Raw genomic sequence first — 21,126 nt, 5'->3', positions numbered from 1 at the left:
AAAGATATTTTTGGTTTCTATCAATCGTGTTGGTTTAATTGTATTAATCGTTGTCTTTTATAGCGTGGTTAAAAAAAAATAAAATTTATTAATTTTAAATTTTAAACACGGTTTGTATAAATTGACAAACAAAATAATTGAAAAATCCAAGTTATTCAAATAGTCGGATAATCTAATTAAACTATTAAGTTTATTAATACAATATTTAAATATAGTTAATATATTATATTATTATAGTTTAGTTAATGATTTTCATTGACTATATTTTATTGTTTTTATTAATACTCGTTTAATCTTGAAATATCACGAACAATCTGTTTAATAAAGTATATTTCACTTAAAAATAGTTGTATAATACGTGTCAAGTTCCCCGATATAACGTATTAAAATTAGGAAGTATAATTACTTACATAGTTCAATGTCACACGGTTTGTGATAACTGATCAAAGAACAATAATTAGAAAAATAATGAGTGGTATAAAAATGCATACGATTACCTATGTACATATAACACGTTGATCAATTAGTGTAATAGTTATCTGTGTTATTGTAGCCTTACGAAAATAACACGGTACGCACGATATTCTGATCATTTATAATACATTTAGAACATTACTAACTATAATATTATAATGAGAGTTTTGATTTTGCAATCTATATAATAAAAAAGAAAACTCGTCTGTCTTGTGTGATCTGAAAATGCATTATTTAGTCAGTAGAATTAGTTTGATTGTTTTAATTTTTGTGAAATGTTTCAATATTTCTTCTTTGACCTACAAACCAAACAACGAACGTTTAAATAATGCAACCCATTACCCATCATATTTGGCACCAAGGTAGTCGAATTAAACCGTATTACATTAATTGAGTTGAAAGGTAATTAGTTATCGCCTAGTATTTTAATACAGATATTTACAATTAAATTAAATCAAATATTTTGTATACACTAAATATGAACACAACTGCACATATTATTACCTATTGCTGATTAGATATTAAATATATATATTTTTTTCTTATGAGTATGATATATTTTTTTTGCATCTAAAAGTGACATTGATATAGTTTTCTCTTTTTGTTCTCGTAACATGACATATTATGTAGAATACGTATACATAAATATATAAAAATTACACAACCAATTTACCTCAGGACGTTTATGAATAGGGTAGATTTATTTTTGGAAAAGTTTTACTGTATTGCGTAATGAATTTTTCTAATGCTTTTTTTATTTATTTACTTTTTTCCAGAGTGTGCAGATGTCACATAATATCGGGAAGACCAAATATGATGAAAATTCGATTTACAATAGTAATCTCCACAGAAGCTTACACGCAGATATTGGTTCTAAAACCATCCGTTGACTAAAATACATTATTCGTTCACTCGTATGAATGATGGCAAATAAATAATATACGAATGCGTAAATGCGTCATACGGTTTGTATACTTAATAAAATAATATACCTATACAATTCTATCGTTATAGTATTTATTGTAAATATACAAATAAATTAGTTTTCGCTAAAGATAATGATTATCTTCCAAATATCATGATTTTATTGACAACTAAAATATCTGTGTAAGAATATTGACTTTAACGTCGGTGACGAATTTTTATTTAATATGAGTTTATTATACATAGATTATAATATTGAACTTAAATAATAATATACGTGTCTTATATGCTCCGATATAAATATGTATAATATGAATTACATAATATATTGTCTACTATATATTACTACATATGTGCACGGATTGGCTAAATACTGCTGCAATTTAACAAAAATAACATATTTTTGTAAGTAATACATGCGAATCACACATATATGAATTTATAACTTATGGATAATATTTACTAACTAATTATAGTATCCTTATCTAAATAATATAGTAAGACTAGCATAAAATATATTTACAAAATCAAACTCAGCTTGTACTCTGAACCCAAACATAATTATTTGAAAGTATAAAATATAAAAAAATCAAAAATATCGAAACAGTTTCTACGCATATACTGTTAATATATAGAGTATGCGCTACAAATCGATCTAATAAAAACAGCTACTTAAGTTGAATATATTACACTAATAATCGTTTCACTTTCAATATAATTTGAGGGATATAATAGAACACTAAATAATTTTTACAAACAAATACAATATTTTCTATTCTTTATAATATTAAAAATGTTTTTCAAAATAATATATTATACAACATTTAAATTGTATATTCTCGTTCATAATATTATATTCATTATTTTGTACGTTATATTATATTACAGCTACACAATGTGGTTTCGTCAGCAGTTTAACTGTTGTGCGTCGATCGTGTCGTCTGCGTGACGGCGATTGTCTACCGTCATCGATCAAACAGCTAAGTGCGGTCTTCTTGTATAAATATACATTTTGTATATAAGATTTGTTTTTATGCGCACATGTCTCGGCATCGTTCAGTCAGACATTGTACTTGCGACCGGCACTAAAACAACTCACGGAGTGCTCGGACGTGGTTCGACGATATTCTAGTTTTTCCGGTCAGTTCCGGAGAATGGAAGCGTTCAGGAACGCTGCGCGCAAGGTCGTGAGCAGATCGTCCGATGACCAACAATTGGAGTGCTCGCTCATGGCGTCGGTCCAGAAGCAGCTGACCGAAGTTGCGGACGCCGTGACCTCGGTGTGGCCACTTGCTCAGTTGTCGGACCTAGAGAGACGCGAATGCGCCAAGACTTCGGCCGTAAGACGATTTCCGGCGAGAAGCATCGTCTACGGTATGTATACAATAATATAGTCTGTCATCGACTAGACATCCGGGCGATCTACGTACATTTTGCATAAAAAAAAATATGTCTTACCGGAAAACGTTTAGCAAACGTGTGCAAATTCTTTCCGAGTTTTTAAGGTTTGTAGAAAAATGTGTCGCGTACACGTTTAGCATAGTAATAGAACGTGTACAAAGAATTTATGAAGCTCAACTGTAGTATGCAATTTAAAAAGGTTGGCTAAAAAGTGGATACCGCTCCGCCATATGGTAGGTGTCGAGTGGGTTACTGCATGTAATGGATGCGTTAAATTTGAATTCAATGATGTATCATTGTACACGAAAAACAATGCTGAACGCAGACGGATGTTTTTTAATATTGCTATTAGGTAAAGTAATTTATTTTACTATTGTAGTGTATATGATAATATATTGAAATAGCTTCTTCCGAAAACATTACGTTTGAAAATCTCGTTGTGTGTTTAATGAAATATAATAATTATACACGTAAAAGACGTGTTATGCCGCCATATTGTTTCAGTGAAAACTCATTATGAGGAAGTTTTATTCAATTTCCAAACTTAACCCGTCGTTGGTGTCTCTAATATTTTTTACACCGTTAGTGTCGTGCTAGCGTTTCGCTCACCTATTAAAATACACGTGTGAGCATACAAGTGTAACATGGCACTGACAAATGTCAATATAAGAATGCTAAAGTATGATAATACAATACGATAACAATAAAATAACAAGATAATAAACCGAAAATAAAAACAGTATAATTATAAAATATACGGTGATTAGTGACGGACGAGTACAACGCTGACTACACGGTATTATCGCGTATACGGCTACATTGAACTCCGATAACTTTGTAAGTTTATTTATAACTTTTAATATTTTCCCGTAACCATTTTCGTAAATAACTCAAGGAAGCATTTATATAATATCATCCAACTCCAATAATATTTAAACCAGTGGTTCTTAAAATGGCAATTTTATGAGCGAAATGCTCATAGCGACACCAACGACGGGTTGAACTATGAAAATTGTACACTTAATACATTTTCAACAGTAAAATTATTTGATTATGATTCGTAATTTTTCGAAAATTTTCGAAATTAGAAGTTCAATTGCTTATAAAAATTGATTTTGTCTATGTATTTTAATCATTTTTACATAATATTATATATTAATATGTATTTGGAATCTTGCAGTATTCCGAGTAACACAGCAATACAAAATTATGTTAACTATATTCTTATACATATATTATATAATGTCATACATAGTTTTTGATAGAATAGTGTATTTATTATGATTTTTAGATGACCGATGTGTTTTTATACGAAAAATGTGTCTTTCTACAAAACCACTTGACCTATTTTCTCTATAGTTCTGTTAAAAATCAGTAGCTTCAAAGACTCTTCTATTGATTCTCATGTGATAATGGGAATATCGAGAAAATACACGTTAATATAATAATAAGGCCCTTTCAACTTATTTTGTATTTCCCATAGTCCCCGATGGTTAATTTCGCAATTATTTATAATAGTCTTACTATTGTCTACAATTTGTTTGAACAAAAAATTGCATAATGTGGTGTGGTGGGGTCAACTTCACGTGCGTAATATTACATGAAAAATCCTGAAAGAACTAGATTATTATATTATTAGTATATTATTGATCATTTATAAAATCAATACATTTAAATATTATTGTTAAAATTGTAGTATTTGTAATACTGTATGCCATAGTATAAGTATGTTTTAAAAAACAATTGTACAAATATTGAGATTTTAAGTTAGGCTAATCACGTATTTTATTGACGCAATATATTATACTCAAAAATCTGCTATAGGTAGTGAAAACTTACCTAAGTTTAAAGTTTAATGAAATGTGAATTTATCCATGCTCATATAAATAAAATAATCTATTTGTTCATACTATGAAATATATTTTTCGATTTAAGCAACAAAAGTGAATAATTCACATTAATAGCAGTATTAAACCTTTCAACTGTTTTGTTGTTCTTAGTGATGTCGAGGTGGTATTTTAATCTCCTCAAGATTTATGACTTATTTTCAATATTCAAACCGAGATTTGATAAAATAAATTGTAAAAAACAAATTTCTGATGAAATTTGATTGCAAAATTATACAAATTTTGCGTGAACAAACTGCTGAAAAAACTCAATTAGATAGGATTAATAATTAATTATTAGATATTACTATAAATCATTAATTTAGCTTTCTGTATTAACTATAACAACTTTGTGTTGGCATAACAGTACAATACTGAACTTTTTATATTTGTACCAATTATTTTTTTTAATCCTAGTTTAGATTCTCAATGGGAAATTTATTTCCCAAACTTCAAATTAGGAATTAACTCAAATTACTACGATGTAATCTGAAAGTAAAATATTCTAGAATATCAGTTAAAAGTTGAGAACCTTTGGGAATTGATTGTTCATTCTTAAATCGTTAATAGCTATAGTACGAATGTTAAATCTAAAAATCTGCAGTAAAAACGTTTAAAATAAAGCTTTAAAGCTCTAAATACCTTTTGAAAAGCTTATAAAAATGTACTGACAAATCGATTTTACTTCTATAATAATTATTTATCTAAATCCTTAGAATTGCATTGGTCGACTAACACTATTTTTATATCATTTTTGTTTATTTTCAAATCAAATTTTTTAGTTTTTATCAAAAACAGATTTTATTTATTTATATTATGAAGAACTAGGTTAGAATAAAATCATTGCATTACCATAACTTGACGAAATTTTATTTATATATTTTTTCAAAGCTTTGTATTAATATATACTGAACTATTTTTAAGTTAATTATTAAAGTGAAAAAAAAAAGGTTTAATATACAAAAAATATAATATGAGTTTACATTTTTAAATAATGTTACTAAGATAAAAAAATGCTAATGTCTTTTACATAATAATTATGATGTACAATATAATATGAAATAAAAATAGAAAACATTATTATTTAAGTTAATATGTTAACATAAAATACGTAGGATTTTGAATTTTTCATTAAATTTACCATGATTAAAGTTTTATGCTAAAAAATAAATATACATATTATATTGACCATAAATAGTATTATATGCGTATATTATTGAGATAGAATTTTTAAAATGTCTATAAGTTATTAAATAATACATTAAGTATTTTAAATATTTTAATTGCTTAGTACACTCAACTCTCATTATGATTCATCAAGATCGAGTATTTAATAATGATGACTTTAATAAATGTTTTGTCGTAGAAAATAGTTATTACTAGAAGGAGTTATATAAAATGTTCTACTATTTCAAAGTAGTGTTTTTCATTGCATAAGTTTTTCTTATCACAGTTTTTGTTTCCATGTCACTAACTACGCGCACAATTAAAAAACTTTAAGAAAACATGCTTCAATCATAATTTTTGATAGTGGCGTTCTCTTGTAGAAAAGTTAATTTACCAAAATTTCCATAATCAAGAAAGTTTGCGGTTAAATAGTCCAAAATTAAAACTTATGGTGCAATCATCCAAAATCATAAATTATTAAACAAATATCAAAATAGTATACAAAAGTAATATTTTGCAGCATTGATTTACTTTGTAAGATGTTGTTAAACATTTTATATTATATTGATACCAATAGATATTAGATTTTGAGCGGAGCAAAGAATGTATTGATTTTACAATGATGTGTTTTTTTTTGTACCTGAAGACACTTTTTATAGTGGAAAAATGCTCAGATCATCAACTTTGACGAAGGTTTGTTATTGAAAATTGGACTCTCGGGAGCTTAAAATTAAAATCTCTAAATACTTTTTAAAATTATCCGGGCAAAAATATATGAATATATTTTGTTAAAATTGTAATATTATAAAAATAATTTACTAACTTTTGCTAGGAAAAAGTTCGACTATTTACACTTAAAAAATAATTTATAGCTGTATATAATTTAATTGAACATATTCTTTACAGATTTTATTTATAATTTGATTTTAAACGATTTTTCTAAGGATAATTTCCCCTCATTTTAGTTTATTTTATACCTCGAGTATGTAGGGTGCAATAATATTATGTATTATTATAATTGTATTCGTCTTTCTCATTGGGAGCATTCATAATAATTGATTCGAATTTTGTAGGGTTATTAATTATTATCGTCATTAACACGATCGTCCAACAGGAAATAGTGATCTAAAACAAATTTTCGTCTCAAAAAAATTTGACAAATTTTAATTTTTTTTTTTTGCAGGCGTTCAAATAGAAAAAAAAATTGGCTGAAGTGACTATTTATTTATTTATATGTAACAGGCAATGTGGAATATATACATATATTTAAATAATATTTTACGTCCACGAAGGGCAAGAGTAAAATAACTAAGTATAGGTATATATTATAATATAATAAAAATTAGTTAATTTATACTATAAAACATGTCTGTATTTGGAACACAATGTTTTAATTTAAACTTATTGTCTTAAAAGAAATCAAAATTATTTGAATCACCAGAAAAGTTTAAGATTCGATGCATGAGACTGCTATTAGAGCAAAATGTTTTACCTATAGTTCGGTATGAACACAGTGGAAATTATTAGGAGTATTCACTTGGGAGACATCAAACGATATTCTTTGCAATAAGTTTGGACTGTCAATGTAACAATTCAAAAGTTTATATATTAAGTTATATTAATAAAATTACGTCTACATATTGTATCGGTACTCAACCTCAGAAATCAAATGACCTGCCAAATCAATCGTATAGCGCTAACCATGCGAAAGAAACGTTATTAAATTTTTTAAATTTTATCTATTATTTGCATACAGTATATACTTTTAGTTATTTAGACACCAATCAGCTGATTCTTATTCATTCCAAAATCAGACCAAATCGCACCAATGCATAAAATGCAGTAGTTAAGCAATGCAAGTTAATTCCTTGTGTTTATTTGTACCGATTTCAATTGTATATTGTTAACTACGCGTATTACTATTTAGTGGGTAACGACAAAGACAAAAATCAATATTTTAAATATTGACGAACACTCATTCATAAAATAAATACTAATAAACGTAATATATTAAGAATAATTCAAATAAATTACATGGAAGCGACGGCAGTGGGCCTTCTCTTGTTGTCCTAATCGACAGTGCTGTTGTACATATATTATGCTATCGTAGGTGACCAAATACTCGTAGGACTTCTTAAGAGTCAACTCGGAATAATTTATTAGAATCGGTATATATTTATCATACGGCCGCAGCAGTTCCATCTGTATTTAACTTAATGTATACGGTGCTTTAAAAATGTCTAAGTCGATCTCCTGAGAATAAAAATAACTGTAGGTCGAACTTTGCAAAAAAAATAAATAAATAAAAAAAAGGTCTGGCTACCTCTAGACAACGTTTGTACATATATTTATATTTTCATACTTTACATTGTAAGTGGCACGAAGAACGATAAAAAAAAACTTGATAGATTTTATGAACATGATTTATCATATATATATATAATTAATATTGTGTAACCACGCACTTGAACACATAATAATAAAATGTACATTTTAGGAATTAAATATAAAATCAGACGTTGAACTTGCCATGATTTTATCGTATACAATGGATATAATTTATATGTACATACGGACATTAGAAAATCACCGAAAAACTAAATCTTATTATACCTATATTTAATTGTATCACAAATTATATTTATATTAATATATATTGATGATCAAGTCAGTAATGGTATTTATAAAGAAAGACGTTTAAAAATGAAATATTTCATCATTGTTCGTGATAATATGTACTAGTTAATATGATGCTTAATTGAATGACTAATTTTTTTTTTTGAAATTTTCAAACATATTTAAACGTCATAATATTTTAAAATTCTTGAAAATTTTTGTAGTACTCATTGAGTGTTGTATGAAGATACAGCCTTCCATTTTTTTAAACCAGAATTTTTTCTGAAAATGTTGTGCTAACAAAATTAAATAACGAGCTAATAGTTGTTGAGCTATTTAATTTTGTGTGCTAAGAATAGACCCATGATTATAAATGATTGAACTTGTGAGGACTATGGTGACTTGAAAAGGTTAGTGCCTAATTATTATTATCCTATCAAAATGCATAATTTTTAAAAATTTTTCAAATATAATAAACATTAGATCCAATATTGTATTTATTTTAATAACTTTTAAGAACTATTATCCTCAATACAAACGTTTTAATAACTGAAAATATACTCGTTTAGATTTTGTGTTAGGTATTTACATAACAATTTTAAAATTCGGCTTTTTAGTGGGTTTAAAATGGAATTCTGACACCAATACCCATGATATCAATAATAATAAATACATAGATATTATGGTAGTGTGGCAGGGTAAGAATTGTAAAGAAAAACATAATAATCACCACAGTTATTCAATATCGCAAGACGAGTTTAATGATTCAAAACAATTTAAAATACAATTTGATCGTGTATTTTGCATTTGCTTATAATTTATTAATAAATACCGTGAGTAATCTTTTTTTTTCACTAAACGCGTTCTTAAAACGTTTTTTTTTTTTTTTTTTTTGAAATAAACAATAATATCTCTACTCCATTTTTGATGTCACGTGGCGCCATCCCGCAGGTGCAATCTATTACCTTCTCACGGTGTGGCCTATACCGCCAGTATTATAGGTCTGGACTTCCCCGAAGACTTTCGTGGGTCGATCGTGGGTGATTGTGGTAGTAAGAAGGAGCGGAGGAGAGACAAGACTTAACCGTTATTTATTGAATTTGACATTTTTACACGTGACCCCGACCGTTTGTATTGGACCATACCGACGTTTTCGTGTTTGCCTTTTTTTTCGTTTACGTTTAACATTCGGAAATTATATTGTTTTAGTGTACGCGTCTGAGGAAAACTTACTGCTATTTCCACATATTATATTATATCAATACCTATGCGTCCAGCACTGGACTCGCGTATACACAATAATGTTTGCGACGAAAATAATCACGATATTACAACGACCAATTTTGTAGTGATATATGAAATATCTTTTCCTATTACAAGTGCTATATGGGTAGGCTCTATAATTAACACCCTCTAGATATGTTTCTTTAGGAGATATTTTTTTAGAAGACATTTTTAATAGAAATAGAAATTATAACATATGTCCACTTAGCTTCAACTCGTGATTTAGTAAAGTTAAACAGATGAATATTTTTAAATTTCTTCAAAATGTTCAGCATTTATTTTATCGAAATAATTTACTGAAAACAATTAATTTGACTGCTATAATGTAAGACCAACTATTGAATATCATTCGGAATCCGAAAAATTGATGAAATCATTAGTCACGGGATTATAGACGGGATAGACCGTACGGAATCTATGTACGGCATACACTACTATGATGTCCGCAAGATGGATCATTGCGGCGTTTGTCGGATGGTAATTTCTCGCTGGGGTCAATAACGATAAATCTGTACGACGTACAACGAAAAAAATGGAACACTAAATTCGAAACGATTTCACGGGAGCAAAATAATTACACAGCCATTTACTATATGATGAACGTAGATCTAGGGGCCTTTTATATTAAAATTGTATGTACGTAATAAATGCATTCATAATGCGGGCCGACGATGAGTTAAAAAAAAAAAAAAAAAATAGCGTGTACGCTTTAAGTGTGGTAAATAACGCGGTTGGGATTTAAATCTACAAACATTATTTACTGCGTAAAAAAACAATACGCGAATCGGTCATAAATCTGCCGAATTACATAGGCGATACGTTTATATCCCAGACAATATACCTAATTACAAACCGCGACTACTCGCGTTGAAAAATGTCTTACTATAAAAGTAGGCCGTTAAAGCAATCATACTCGGCTAGAGTTATAACTCCCCCATTAGCATAGCGATATTAAATACCCACGTAAATATAATATGAAATAATCGTAAAATATAACGATCATTATAATATGTATTATGTTACACTTTCGATGCGTACAGCGGTGTACGTGATGTAAAAAGTATAGACTATACACACATATTATATTAATATTACATTTTTTGACGTGGTGCCAAAGCTATTTTACAGATCTGATGGGTATACGCGCGTTCCTGCACAGTAAATATAAGCTGGGTATGATGATTTTACAATAGGGAGGAATAAACGCTTTTTCGTTATATTCGTATTATCACGGTCGGTGGGATAGAGGTAATTATGCAAAATTAAAATATTGCGTTTTATTATTACACGGTTTAGTTCGTTTTTTAATTAATATTGTAATAATATTTGAATGGCCCGTTTTCATTATATAAATAATATTAAAACCAGTGGTATTGCGGTTACTTATTAAATAACTTTGTCGTTATGACGAATGTTATTAATGAAGGAAACGAATATACAAAATTTATTATAAAATGATGCTATTTGAAAAAAGAACGGTTTATGAAATTAATTATTATTATCGATTATTATTGTGTAACGTAATAACGATGATTAATTATTATTTTATGATTATAACACACAAACACAGACATTTGGCCCATCGACAATTGTTTAAGTTAAATAATAACATTATAAATACAGTTTCATACAATTAATTATAGGCATTTACATTTTATTATATATGCAAAGTACATTGACGAACAGGTAACAAATTCCGGAAACTTTTACCATTTTTAACGTATAAAACTTTATTTGTTTTGGCCTATTCGAATGTCAGAAGGATTACTGGTAAGCTGGTAAGTTGTGGTAGTTAATTATTTAAATCAGTTGTAAAATTCCTCTATGTAATAATAAATAAATGTATTGATGTCATACCATGCACTTAAGACGTATACTCAGCAAGTAGTACGAAAAGCGGTCGATGTGTAGGGTACATCTAAATTAAAATCATACGAACCTCCGGGGACCAAAGTATATTGTATCCAGGTTTAAATTCCAGTAACTATACCGTGAATAGGCAAAAGTTATTTTCAAAGGCAACGATATTGGTGTAAAGCGTATCGTAGTTGAGCAATGAAAGTGAAAGTTATTCAAAATATCTAAAATCACACAGTGAAAAAAAATATTCTTCTGACTTAAATCAAGAATATCGTGCAAATTAGACAGACAATCGCGCGTAGTACAGGAATTTACTGATAGATTTGACCAGAACATTTAGCGGCTAGAGTCTAGCTCCGATTAAAATCAGTAGTTCAGTAGTTTGAATAAATGTGTATTTATGTTAATTGTTTGATATTTATTATACGAAGTGTGCTCAGAGACGGATTTAGTGTTTTGTTGCCCTAGGTAAAGCGACGACGCTGCTCATGTTACCGCGCCCCTCTACCTTAAACAAATGAATCACCGGTAATCATTTGGATACAAAAAGTTTACAAGAACTTACAAACACTCAGCATTTGATGCGTACATGTTAAATCTTCAGATTTTTCGTCATAAAATAATTGTCTAATTTACTAACTAAAAATATTATAAGTACATTTTTTAATTTTTTTTTTTTTTTATGACTAATATTCTAGAAGTTACACCATTTTGTTTTATTTTTTAAAATAAGATATTGCTTTATTATAATATTAAACAATAATCAAAATATAATATTTTATTAACCAACGTCTAAAACAATGAATAAAATATATCTAATCTACAATAATAATAAACCACGATAAAACTAAAAGTATAATGGTTGTAGACTTATTTGTCGTGCACAGCAATACACTTATACTAGTACTTCTGAACCCTCCAAAAACCTAGCAAATCCGGAGTGATGGTATTTCGCTGTCACCCTTATTACGACCTTAAGTTTTCTATAGTAAATTCCTATAAGAAGACTGTTGGACGTTTCGATGAATATTTATGTACCTACCAATTTTGTCTACACGTTGCGCTGCGAGTAAATAATATTTTACGCAAGAATATCAAACATTCAAACAAGGTTAAGTAGGACTGAAACTATAATGTTATACAACCAGTGTAAGTATAGAATATATAATTAAAATATTATCTAAATAAAGATAAAAGATAATAGATTTAAAATTAACTAGATAAAAATAAAAAATCCAAAACTTTGTCAAGATAATAGATAAATGATGTAATTTTATATGGATAAAAAGAACGATGTCGAGTAGGTATTTGTACGTTACGGCCCATGCTCAAAACTTACCTATTTTAATTTTTTTTTTTTGGGGGGAGGGGTAAGTCCATAGTAGATATATGTAGTAATATATTTAAAAAAGGTATTGAATTATTAAATGATCGTGTGGAAATTAACAATAATATATTATAATACGCGTTTATAAGTTAAAAACGTACATAGCGTATATATTATATTTAAATAAAGTAGTACTGTATATTATGACGAAATACAACATAAAAGGACATTCGATTTATTAAATTTTGTTTAAAATATCATCTTTTGTGGTACTGTAACGTCCCCTCTTCACCGGGTTACAGATAATATACAAATAATTATAATTTGTCTTAGTCATTCGTATGTCGATTGCAAAACTAACGACAGGGCACATCGGGATCGCTTGTTTTGTACAGCATAAAATCAATTGTTTCGAGTTTCGTTGTGTTTGCCGTAAGAAGCCTGCGTAATTGTTGGAACCGCGCCGAACACCTGACACTCGTCCTGTCGAAATTCAAAATCCAAAACAACGCATCGAAGAGCGCCATATAATGAAGATGAGCATGTTTTGTTTTGACGCGTAGCTGTACGACCAAAAGGAAACGATGACGGGACGCCGTTTGGTGGTCTTTGGAAAAATCGGAATCTCAAGAAAAGAAAAACCACATTTTAGGTTGTATTCGTCAATCGTGACCTTTTCATACGCCGATAATACTGTGAATACATTTTTAAATACCTAAACTATTACAATACAACGTTTCAGATCTCGAGATTAATCGAAGAAACGTGTTTCGTATCGTAGTGATAACGACCGAATAAACACACGGCTACACAATGGTCGGTCATAAACTCGCAGCACTCATAACGTGGACGGGAAATAAAGTCGATAGAAAATACGTTCAGCCGGTGCATGGGATTCGAACCCACGATCCCGTGCGACTAACACTATAACGCGTAACCACTGTGCCGTTGTATGGTTGAAGAGATAATGCAACCACGTGATACAGACTTTATATTATTTGAACTTTATTTAAACGTACGATAGCATATAACATATATATATATATATTTTTTTTTTTTGCTGTTTAAGTGAGTTTTATATATTTTCTTTGAACAAAAATGACCACGAGGCGTTCGTTATTTGACGTTAAAAATAACTTTAACTCTCTCCAGGGTATTGTTTTTTTTTCAGACAAAAACTTTCCTCCTATTGTTTGTTTTATTTCATAGACACACACACATAAATACCTATATATATATATATATATATATAGGTATATATAAATAAGTATATCACAATCTTCTTAGAAGAAACGCGCTAAAAGTAAACAGTGAAAAACTATACTAACCACGTGTTGTATCCATCAACGTTGATATAAACGAATGTATGAAAAATATAATCAAATAATGATCGTTCCACGCGTATAAGTATATATCGAGAGCACAACACGATAGACGATAAAAATTAGTTTGCTACCGAGGCTGATGTCGATCACAAATAAATTGGTTTATTTACATAATATAATGTGACGTTTTGCAAATCATTATTTACCTAAGAAAATTATAATGAAGTTTATGTAGATTACCCTGTACCAACTACCGGGCTACCAAAGTACGATTTTGCATTGATATAGTAGTTATTAATTATGCGTGAGAGTACAATGCTGTTGACGAAATAAAAGAAAAGGAGTGGATTTATGTTTCATATATCATAGCATAGGCCATAAGGGGAAATCGCCTGGATTGTTTCGTCAATTTTTAAAGTGGTGTTTTCTAGTCTTACCGATATGTAATATCTATACATCGCGAATACTAGTTGCATTGGTGTGCTAGAATAAAAACAAATATTTGTCCATACAAAACTCCGGGTTTATATTTTAAACGAATTAATCTATTACTTATGAATTAAGTGTGTTCGAAATACAAATTAATTTCATTTTATTGATCTTAAGTTTTTCAGGCTAGGGGGAATAAAATTACCTTAAATAAGGCAATAAAAACAAAACAAAGATGCGACATCTTAACTCAACGTCTATAATAATATACTATATAAGATATGTCTCTTGTAACAACTATTGTACTCGGTTTGCCAACATTAATTACCGAAACACGATTTATGCAATTCGGTGTATACGTATTGTGTTGTGTTTGTTTTATTTAACGAAATTAATTTTAATTGTTACTGTAAACCACGTTTAGAATACTAATACATTAACGTCTAAAATGCAGATACTAGATTTGTTTAAAATATACAAACAGTCATAAAAATAATTTTAATAATTCAATTAAATAGTTTTGTAAACGGAGAATTATACGTGTCCCAAAAATACTGATTTTCCGCCTAATTTAAATCTACTAAAATAATAATATTTAGTGAATAACGAGTTAAGCGTTTTTAGTCTGGGGTTGTGCCCAAGTGTCATGTCCTATCCCCCTTTCCTTATAAAACAGCATAATTCCCCCTTACTGTCTATGGTATTCGTCTTTGTGAATTTGGCTCTGTATTGTATAATCGGTTCGCGATAGTCAACGTACGATGATATTATCAAACGGAGTTATTTGTATTTCCAAAACTGAGTAGAAAATATAAATCGTCGTCAGTGTTATCGAGTGATGTGAGACTACGAACGCGTGCTGATGAACTACAAAGTTTAATACTTGTATACAAATATATGTAAGTATAATAAATTCATTAATATCATAATATGAACTATGTTGTTTCGATAGATTTTCACGCGTCTGACTTTTGAAATTTCGTTTGATCATTTTTTTTCCACGACGAAACAAAACACTAAAATATTTATTACTGTAAAATATGTATGTGTAATATTGACAATATTATTATACTTTAAATCATGTCTGTTGTGCATCAGCTACCGTTGGTCAGTTTATCGGGTAATTTAGTATATTTCTACAGCTTACATATTATACGAAAAAACAAGTTCAGAATAAACTGCGTCTATACACTATATTCTTTTATGACATTCGAGAAATTTAACGTTTGAGAAAAAATGCATTTATAACGAAAAATATTATCGACAAGTAGGCGTGGAATATGTTCCGGTTTCTAGCGAAATTTCAGACGAGACATCTAGCTGGAATTCATTTATAGAGAAACAGCAATATAGCACTACCTATATTTTCTATAGAGTGGTACTACTCCGGACGTACAACAAATTTCTCACTATATTAGATTCGTATAACAATACATAATTAAAGGCGTCAGTGCAATAACACAACAGCTCTCCATCTTCTATAATGCTCAATAGTACTATACAGACATTCGTCGAGTACAATGGATAATACAAATGCTTCTCGCAATAATATAAGCTGCAAACGAATGAAAAATCATCGAATGGTTCAAATGTACGATTTAAAAATTATTACCATATTACTCTGGCTGACAACCTTCTTGCTCCTCAAACTAACGATAAGTCAAAACTTTTTTTTTACAAAATATATTATTACTGATATATATATATATGTATACGTATGAGTGTATTGAATTTAGTATTATAGATTTAGTTTTTATTACATTTATAAAAATACTTTATTTGATAAAAATTGAATTGAAAATTACAAGTGCATTAAAAAGGCTACTTCGACTAATATCCATGAGTTGGTAATAAAAATAATGTTTTTCGCTTGTACTTTAATATAGTAATAAGGTCGAGGAAAAATGTCCTAGAGAGAGAGAGAGAGAGATAAAGGGTGAGGGAGAAGAGAGAGAAAGAGGAGGAATATAGAGCTTTGAAGTAATGCACACTCTTCCGGCGTGACTTTAATCGTCTGCCGTGTAAAATCTACGAGTACTACTACAGTATTTGCATAAAACGCAGTTAATTGTCTCGTATTGTTTTATTATAATACGTGCATACGTTTTTAACAATGGAAATAGTTATTCGGTTTATTTTAATAATATATTATTGTACAAATGTTTTTTTTTACGCATGTATTTTATCAATGATGTTAAACATGTACAGTCTATTTAAACGTAATTTAATAATAATATTAATTATATTTATATCATTGTGGTCATGTCGGTCATGAAATAATTATTACTATTGTTATCAATTTGTAAGTTACTTTTATTTGCTCAGAAATTATACCACAGAATAAATATAATATACTACAAATAAATTGGATATTAATAAATTGTTATTTAAATATTATTTAACATAATATATAAAATATATATATATTACATTTAGTAAAAGTAACATTTTTGGCGTTACACACGTTTATTTTTAACTTTTCTAATTTACGTGCGATATTATAGTAATTAGTAATCTAGTTACATCTGATTTCATAATTCATCAATAGTCTGTATTATAATATATTTTAAATATTTATAAAACCATTTTCGACTATTATCCCTAACACAAAAATTTTAAAAATATCAAAAATTAGAATTTGAATAAATTCATCATTAAATGAAAAATTGAGATGAGCATACTTAGTTTGGTTTCATTTAAAATATTAAGTTTGTAGAAAATAAACTTTTTGAAAACACTTTGAATTATCAATCAAATTGTTGTAATTGTCATAAATGTTTAATGTTTGAAATTTTGATCACTACAATAGTAGCCCATGTTAAAAATGATCGATGTCATAGTTAGGTAAATTTCTGTTTGTTTTATTATTATTTATAAAAATTTATTTTCAATTATTGAATTACATATTGAAAATATATTGTTATCACTACCTATTATTACTGACTTATTGCTTACAATTTTACCGATCAAAATGAACGTATTACTGAAATAACATCAGCGTCTTGTTTTTTTATGTATTGTGCAGATGACGATCGTAACTCCAACGAGGCGAATGCTTACTTCGTGCTCGAAGGTCGGTGCACTTGCATGCAGCGACTTCATGTCCGCAAGACGACAGTAAACGGCCGCAACCGTTTTGCACTGATCCGAGATCATAATGGCGATGGCCAATCACATTTGGACATACAGGGAAATGTGCAGACGGTCTACATGAAGATGTCTAATCTACGTCCGGGTTCGGTTTTTGGTCTGGGTGAGACGTATGATATTATATCATTATATATTTGTATTGATTATTATGCGCATTCTAGACGGATAGAATGTATCTAGACATTATTAATCCATCCACTGAGCCACATTAGGTCGAGAATATATTTAATACCGTTTCTTTCTCAATAACGATATACAGGGTGATTTTTTTATCATATAACACTCATTATTTCAAAAAGTATTCATGTTTTTGAAAACATTTTTTTACATAGTTTCAAGTTGTTAAAAAAACAACGGTTTTATTAAAAAATTATATTTTTAAATATTTTTTATCCTTATATTTTTTGAATGACAACATAGTTTTAATTGCATTTATCAGAACAGAATAATTTTCTGAGTATTTTGATACATAAAAATCAAATTTAGGACGAGTAGTTTATGAGTTATACAGTATTTAAAGTTTAGACAAGCGGAGTGATGTGGTACGGGGTTACCCCACAAAATGTTTGTCTACTACTCCGCTTGTCTAAACTTTAAAGAAGTATAACTCATAAACTACTCGCCCTAAATTCAATTTTTATGTATCAAAATACTCAGACAATTATTCCGATTTGGAATATGAAATTAAAACTCTATATTGTCATTCAAAAAGTAAAAAACTTAAAAAAAATATAAGGATAAAAAATATTTAAAAATATAATTTTTTAATAAAAACGTAGTCTTTTTAACAACTTGAAACTATGTAAAAAAATGTTTTCAAAAACATGAATACTTTTTGAAATAATGAGTGGTTCATGATAAAAAAATTACCCCGTATATATAAAAAAAAAAATCACTCTTTAGACTCAAACGGACACAAGTGTGAGGACTGAGGAATGGATATTGAAGAAAACTTGGTGAGATACCTGTGAGTAGTGACGACAGGAGTGCGCTTATCTGTTTAGTGTTGATTGAATAATGATACGAAATGTAAAAAAAAGATAGTAAAATAATATATGTCCATACGTTTTTCTATTTATATTGTTAATTGTAGTATGTTTTTTACTTGTTTCTCGTTTTTATTATTATTATTATTATAATACTGATTGAAAACACGTTGAGATAAAAACGTTAATTTATAAAGAATGTTACTTGAAAATAATAACGAATTAAACAATATGAATTTATACTTCAACATTTGACCGAGTTCAAACTAATCGACCAATGCGAAATTATTATTCATCCGCTTCTGTATTTAATTATTTTTTCTTATATATTTACAAAACTCTATTCTCGTACTATATAGTGTCTTCGCTCGTCAGTAATCGACCTTTATTGATTAAACGATTCTTCGTCAATAGGCCCCTGTCCAGGCTGCTTTATGTCTGTATCTCTATATAGGTTTCGAAAATAAATAAGTAAATGATGATGAGAGAGGAATACGTCACAAATCACAATCTTTGCTAAGAATGGGGCCAAACAACAATGATTGATGGGTTTTAATTTCGTTACCAGCGTATTATCATTCTTTAAACGCCTCTCATTTGGTAGATTTTGTACTGCGAGAGCTGAATCGTACGCTGTTAATTTTATTTTGATAGAGAAAAATAATATTTGTTGATGTTCAATGTAGCGTGGGCTTAAATAAAAATAAAAATGTCTATATTGATCACCGGGTACGGCCGAAGTTCATCATATTTTGAACAATGTAAGTTTTCACAGATATTATCATTAGTAACTATAAGGAACTCAGTTATTTCTCAATGAATTAGGTACTCGTTATATATTTAGCAAATTTTACAAGCACTTATACAATAGTTTAATAGTAATAATAGATAATTATAAAATAAAATATATAACACAACATTAAGGGGTAAGGGAAAACGGTCACTTTGTACGGTCTATTGTTTAAATTGTTTAGCGCGGACACTTTGTACTATTATATATATATTTATATAATATTTATATATAAAGTGTTTATTGTAAGTATAAGTTATACACCTTAGTATTAAGTATATATAATGTAAATTATTAAAAAATTAAAAATTAAATAAAAAGTTAATTTTACAAATGTTCATTATTACTATATTATCAAAAGTTATGTTAAAAAGTAAATTGAAAATGTGTACAATATAAATATAAACAAATAATTATAATGAAAAAAATCGTTCAAAACTACATGTCCATGTGTAATATAGCCAATATGTAGGGCAGCGTTTCCCAAAGTGTGTTCTGCCAGATGTATGTGATTATTGAGAAAATTATTTTATAGTATATTTGAATTATTTATATAATTAAAAATTATTATTTTGTATTATTTTAAAAAAAGTGGCTTCCACGAAACTATTTCTCAAAGGTTCTGTGGTCGTAAAAGTTTACTGATATAAGGAATTTAAAAATTCGAATTTGTTATTTTCTTTTTGATGCTAATTATATTATAAATTCAATAGTTTAATAGTTTATAGTATTGGATTTTTGTCTGTTATAAATTCTTAAGGAGAGTTGCGTTTCGAACAGATGCTATAAAGACTTATTTATATTATACTTTATTCATCTCTATAGTAGTACAAAGTGCCCGCTTTCTGCTATCTTAATTTTTACTCGACCATACAAAATGTCTACGTTTCGCACTTTTAATGCTCGACCGTACAAGATTACTTAGGGCTAGGGGTAAGAGTTAAGTTAGTTTACTTATCGTTACTTAAGTATTGAACGATATAGTAAAATAAACAAAATATATTTGGGAAAATCAATAAAAATGTAACCTAAAAACGAAATAGTTTGACAAAAATTAAAATTCAGTTATCATTTTATCTCCTATACATTTATAAATTATGTCATTATTACCATTTGATTTATATGATTACATTGCCGGAAAACTATTATTTTCCAAGACCACACTGATATACCGGCCAACGCCTAACCAATTCAATTCGAAACCATTATAAATCATCCCGAAAATCGTTGTGTTTATTGATAACGGAAATGCGTATTTTGTGCGTCCGCAGGCGAAAGGCGTTCGGGTCGGATGGTGATAGCCACGGCCGATGTCAAGTGTCTGCTCGTCCCGTTGTCGTTCCTCGCAAAACACAACGGGTCTAACATCTGGGGAAGGACCGTGTGCTCTCTGGACGGTACCAATCCGACGGTCGAGCAGTCGTTCCGGAAGTTCGTCGTGGAAAACAGATGGGAAGAGTACAAGAAGTCGTTAGCGGGCGACTTGTTCCGGAAACGCCGACCATAG

At 28.8% G+C, this 21,126-nt stretch overlaps 1 protein-coding gene across 1 annotated transcript; it reads left to right on the top strand.

Moving 5' to 3' along the window:
• Positions 1-2,502: 2,502 nt before the first annotated feature.
• On the top strand, positions 2,503-21,126 carry LOC113549714. Its single transcript, XM_026951155.1, has 3 exons — positions 2,503-2,772; positions 17,719-17,946; positions 20,891-21,126. The coding sequence occupies exons 1-3, from the start codon at positions 2,553-2,555 to the stop codon at positions 21,124-21,126; spliced, it is 684 nt and encodes a 227-aa protein (XP_026806956.1). The 5' UTR covers positions 2,503-2,552.

The sequence above is a fragment of the Rhopalosiphum maidis genome, chromosome 1, assembly GCF_003676215.2.
Source record: "Rhopalosiphum maidis isolate BTI-1 chromosome 1, ASM367621v3, whole genome shotgun sequence".
Taxonomy (NCBI): Eukaryota; Metazoa; Arthropoda; class Insecta; order Hemiptera; family Aphididae; genus Rhopalosiphum; species Rhopalosiphum maidis.
This window is presented reverse-complemented; position numbering and strand designations above follow the sequence as displayed.

Excerpts from the sequence above, each read along its gene's own strand:
- LOC113549714 (XM_026951155.1), top strand. The coding sequence starts at position 2,553 with ATGGAAGCGTTCAGGAACGCTGCGCGCAAGGTCGTGAGCAGATCGTCC. Across the intron at positions 2,773-17,718 it reads GGCGAGAAGCATCGTCTACG|ATGACGATCGTAACTCCAAC; the intron begins GTATGTATACAA and ends TGTATTGTGCAG. Across the intron at positions 17,947-20,890 it reads GGGTTCGGTTTTTGGTCTGG|GCGAAAGGCGTTCGGGTCGG; the intron begins GTGAGACGTATG and ends GTGCGTCCGCAG.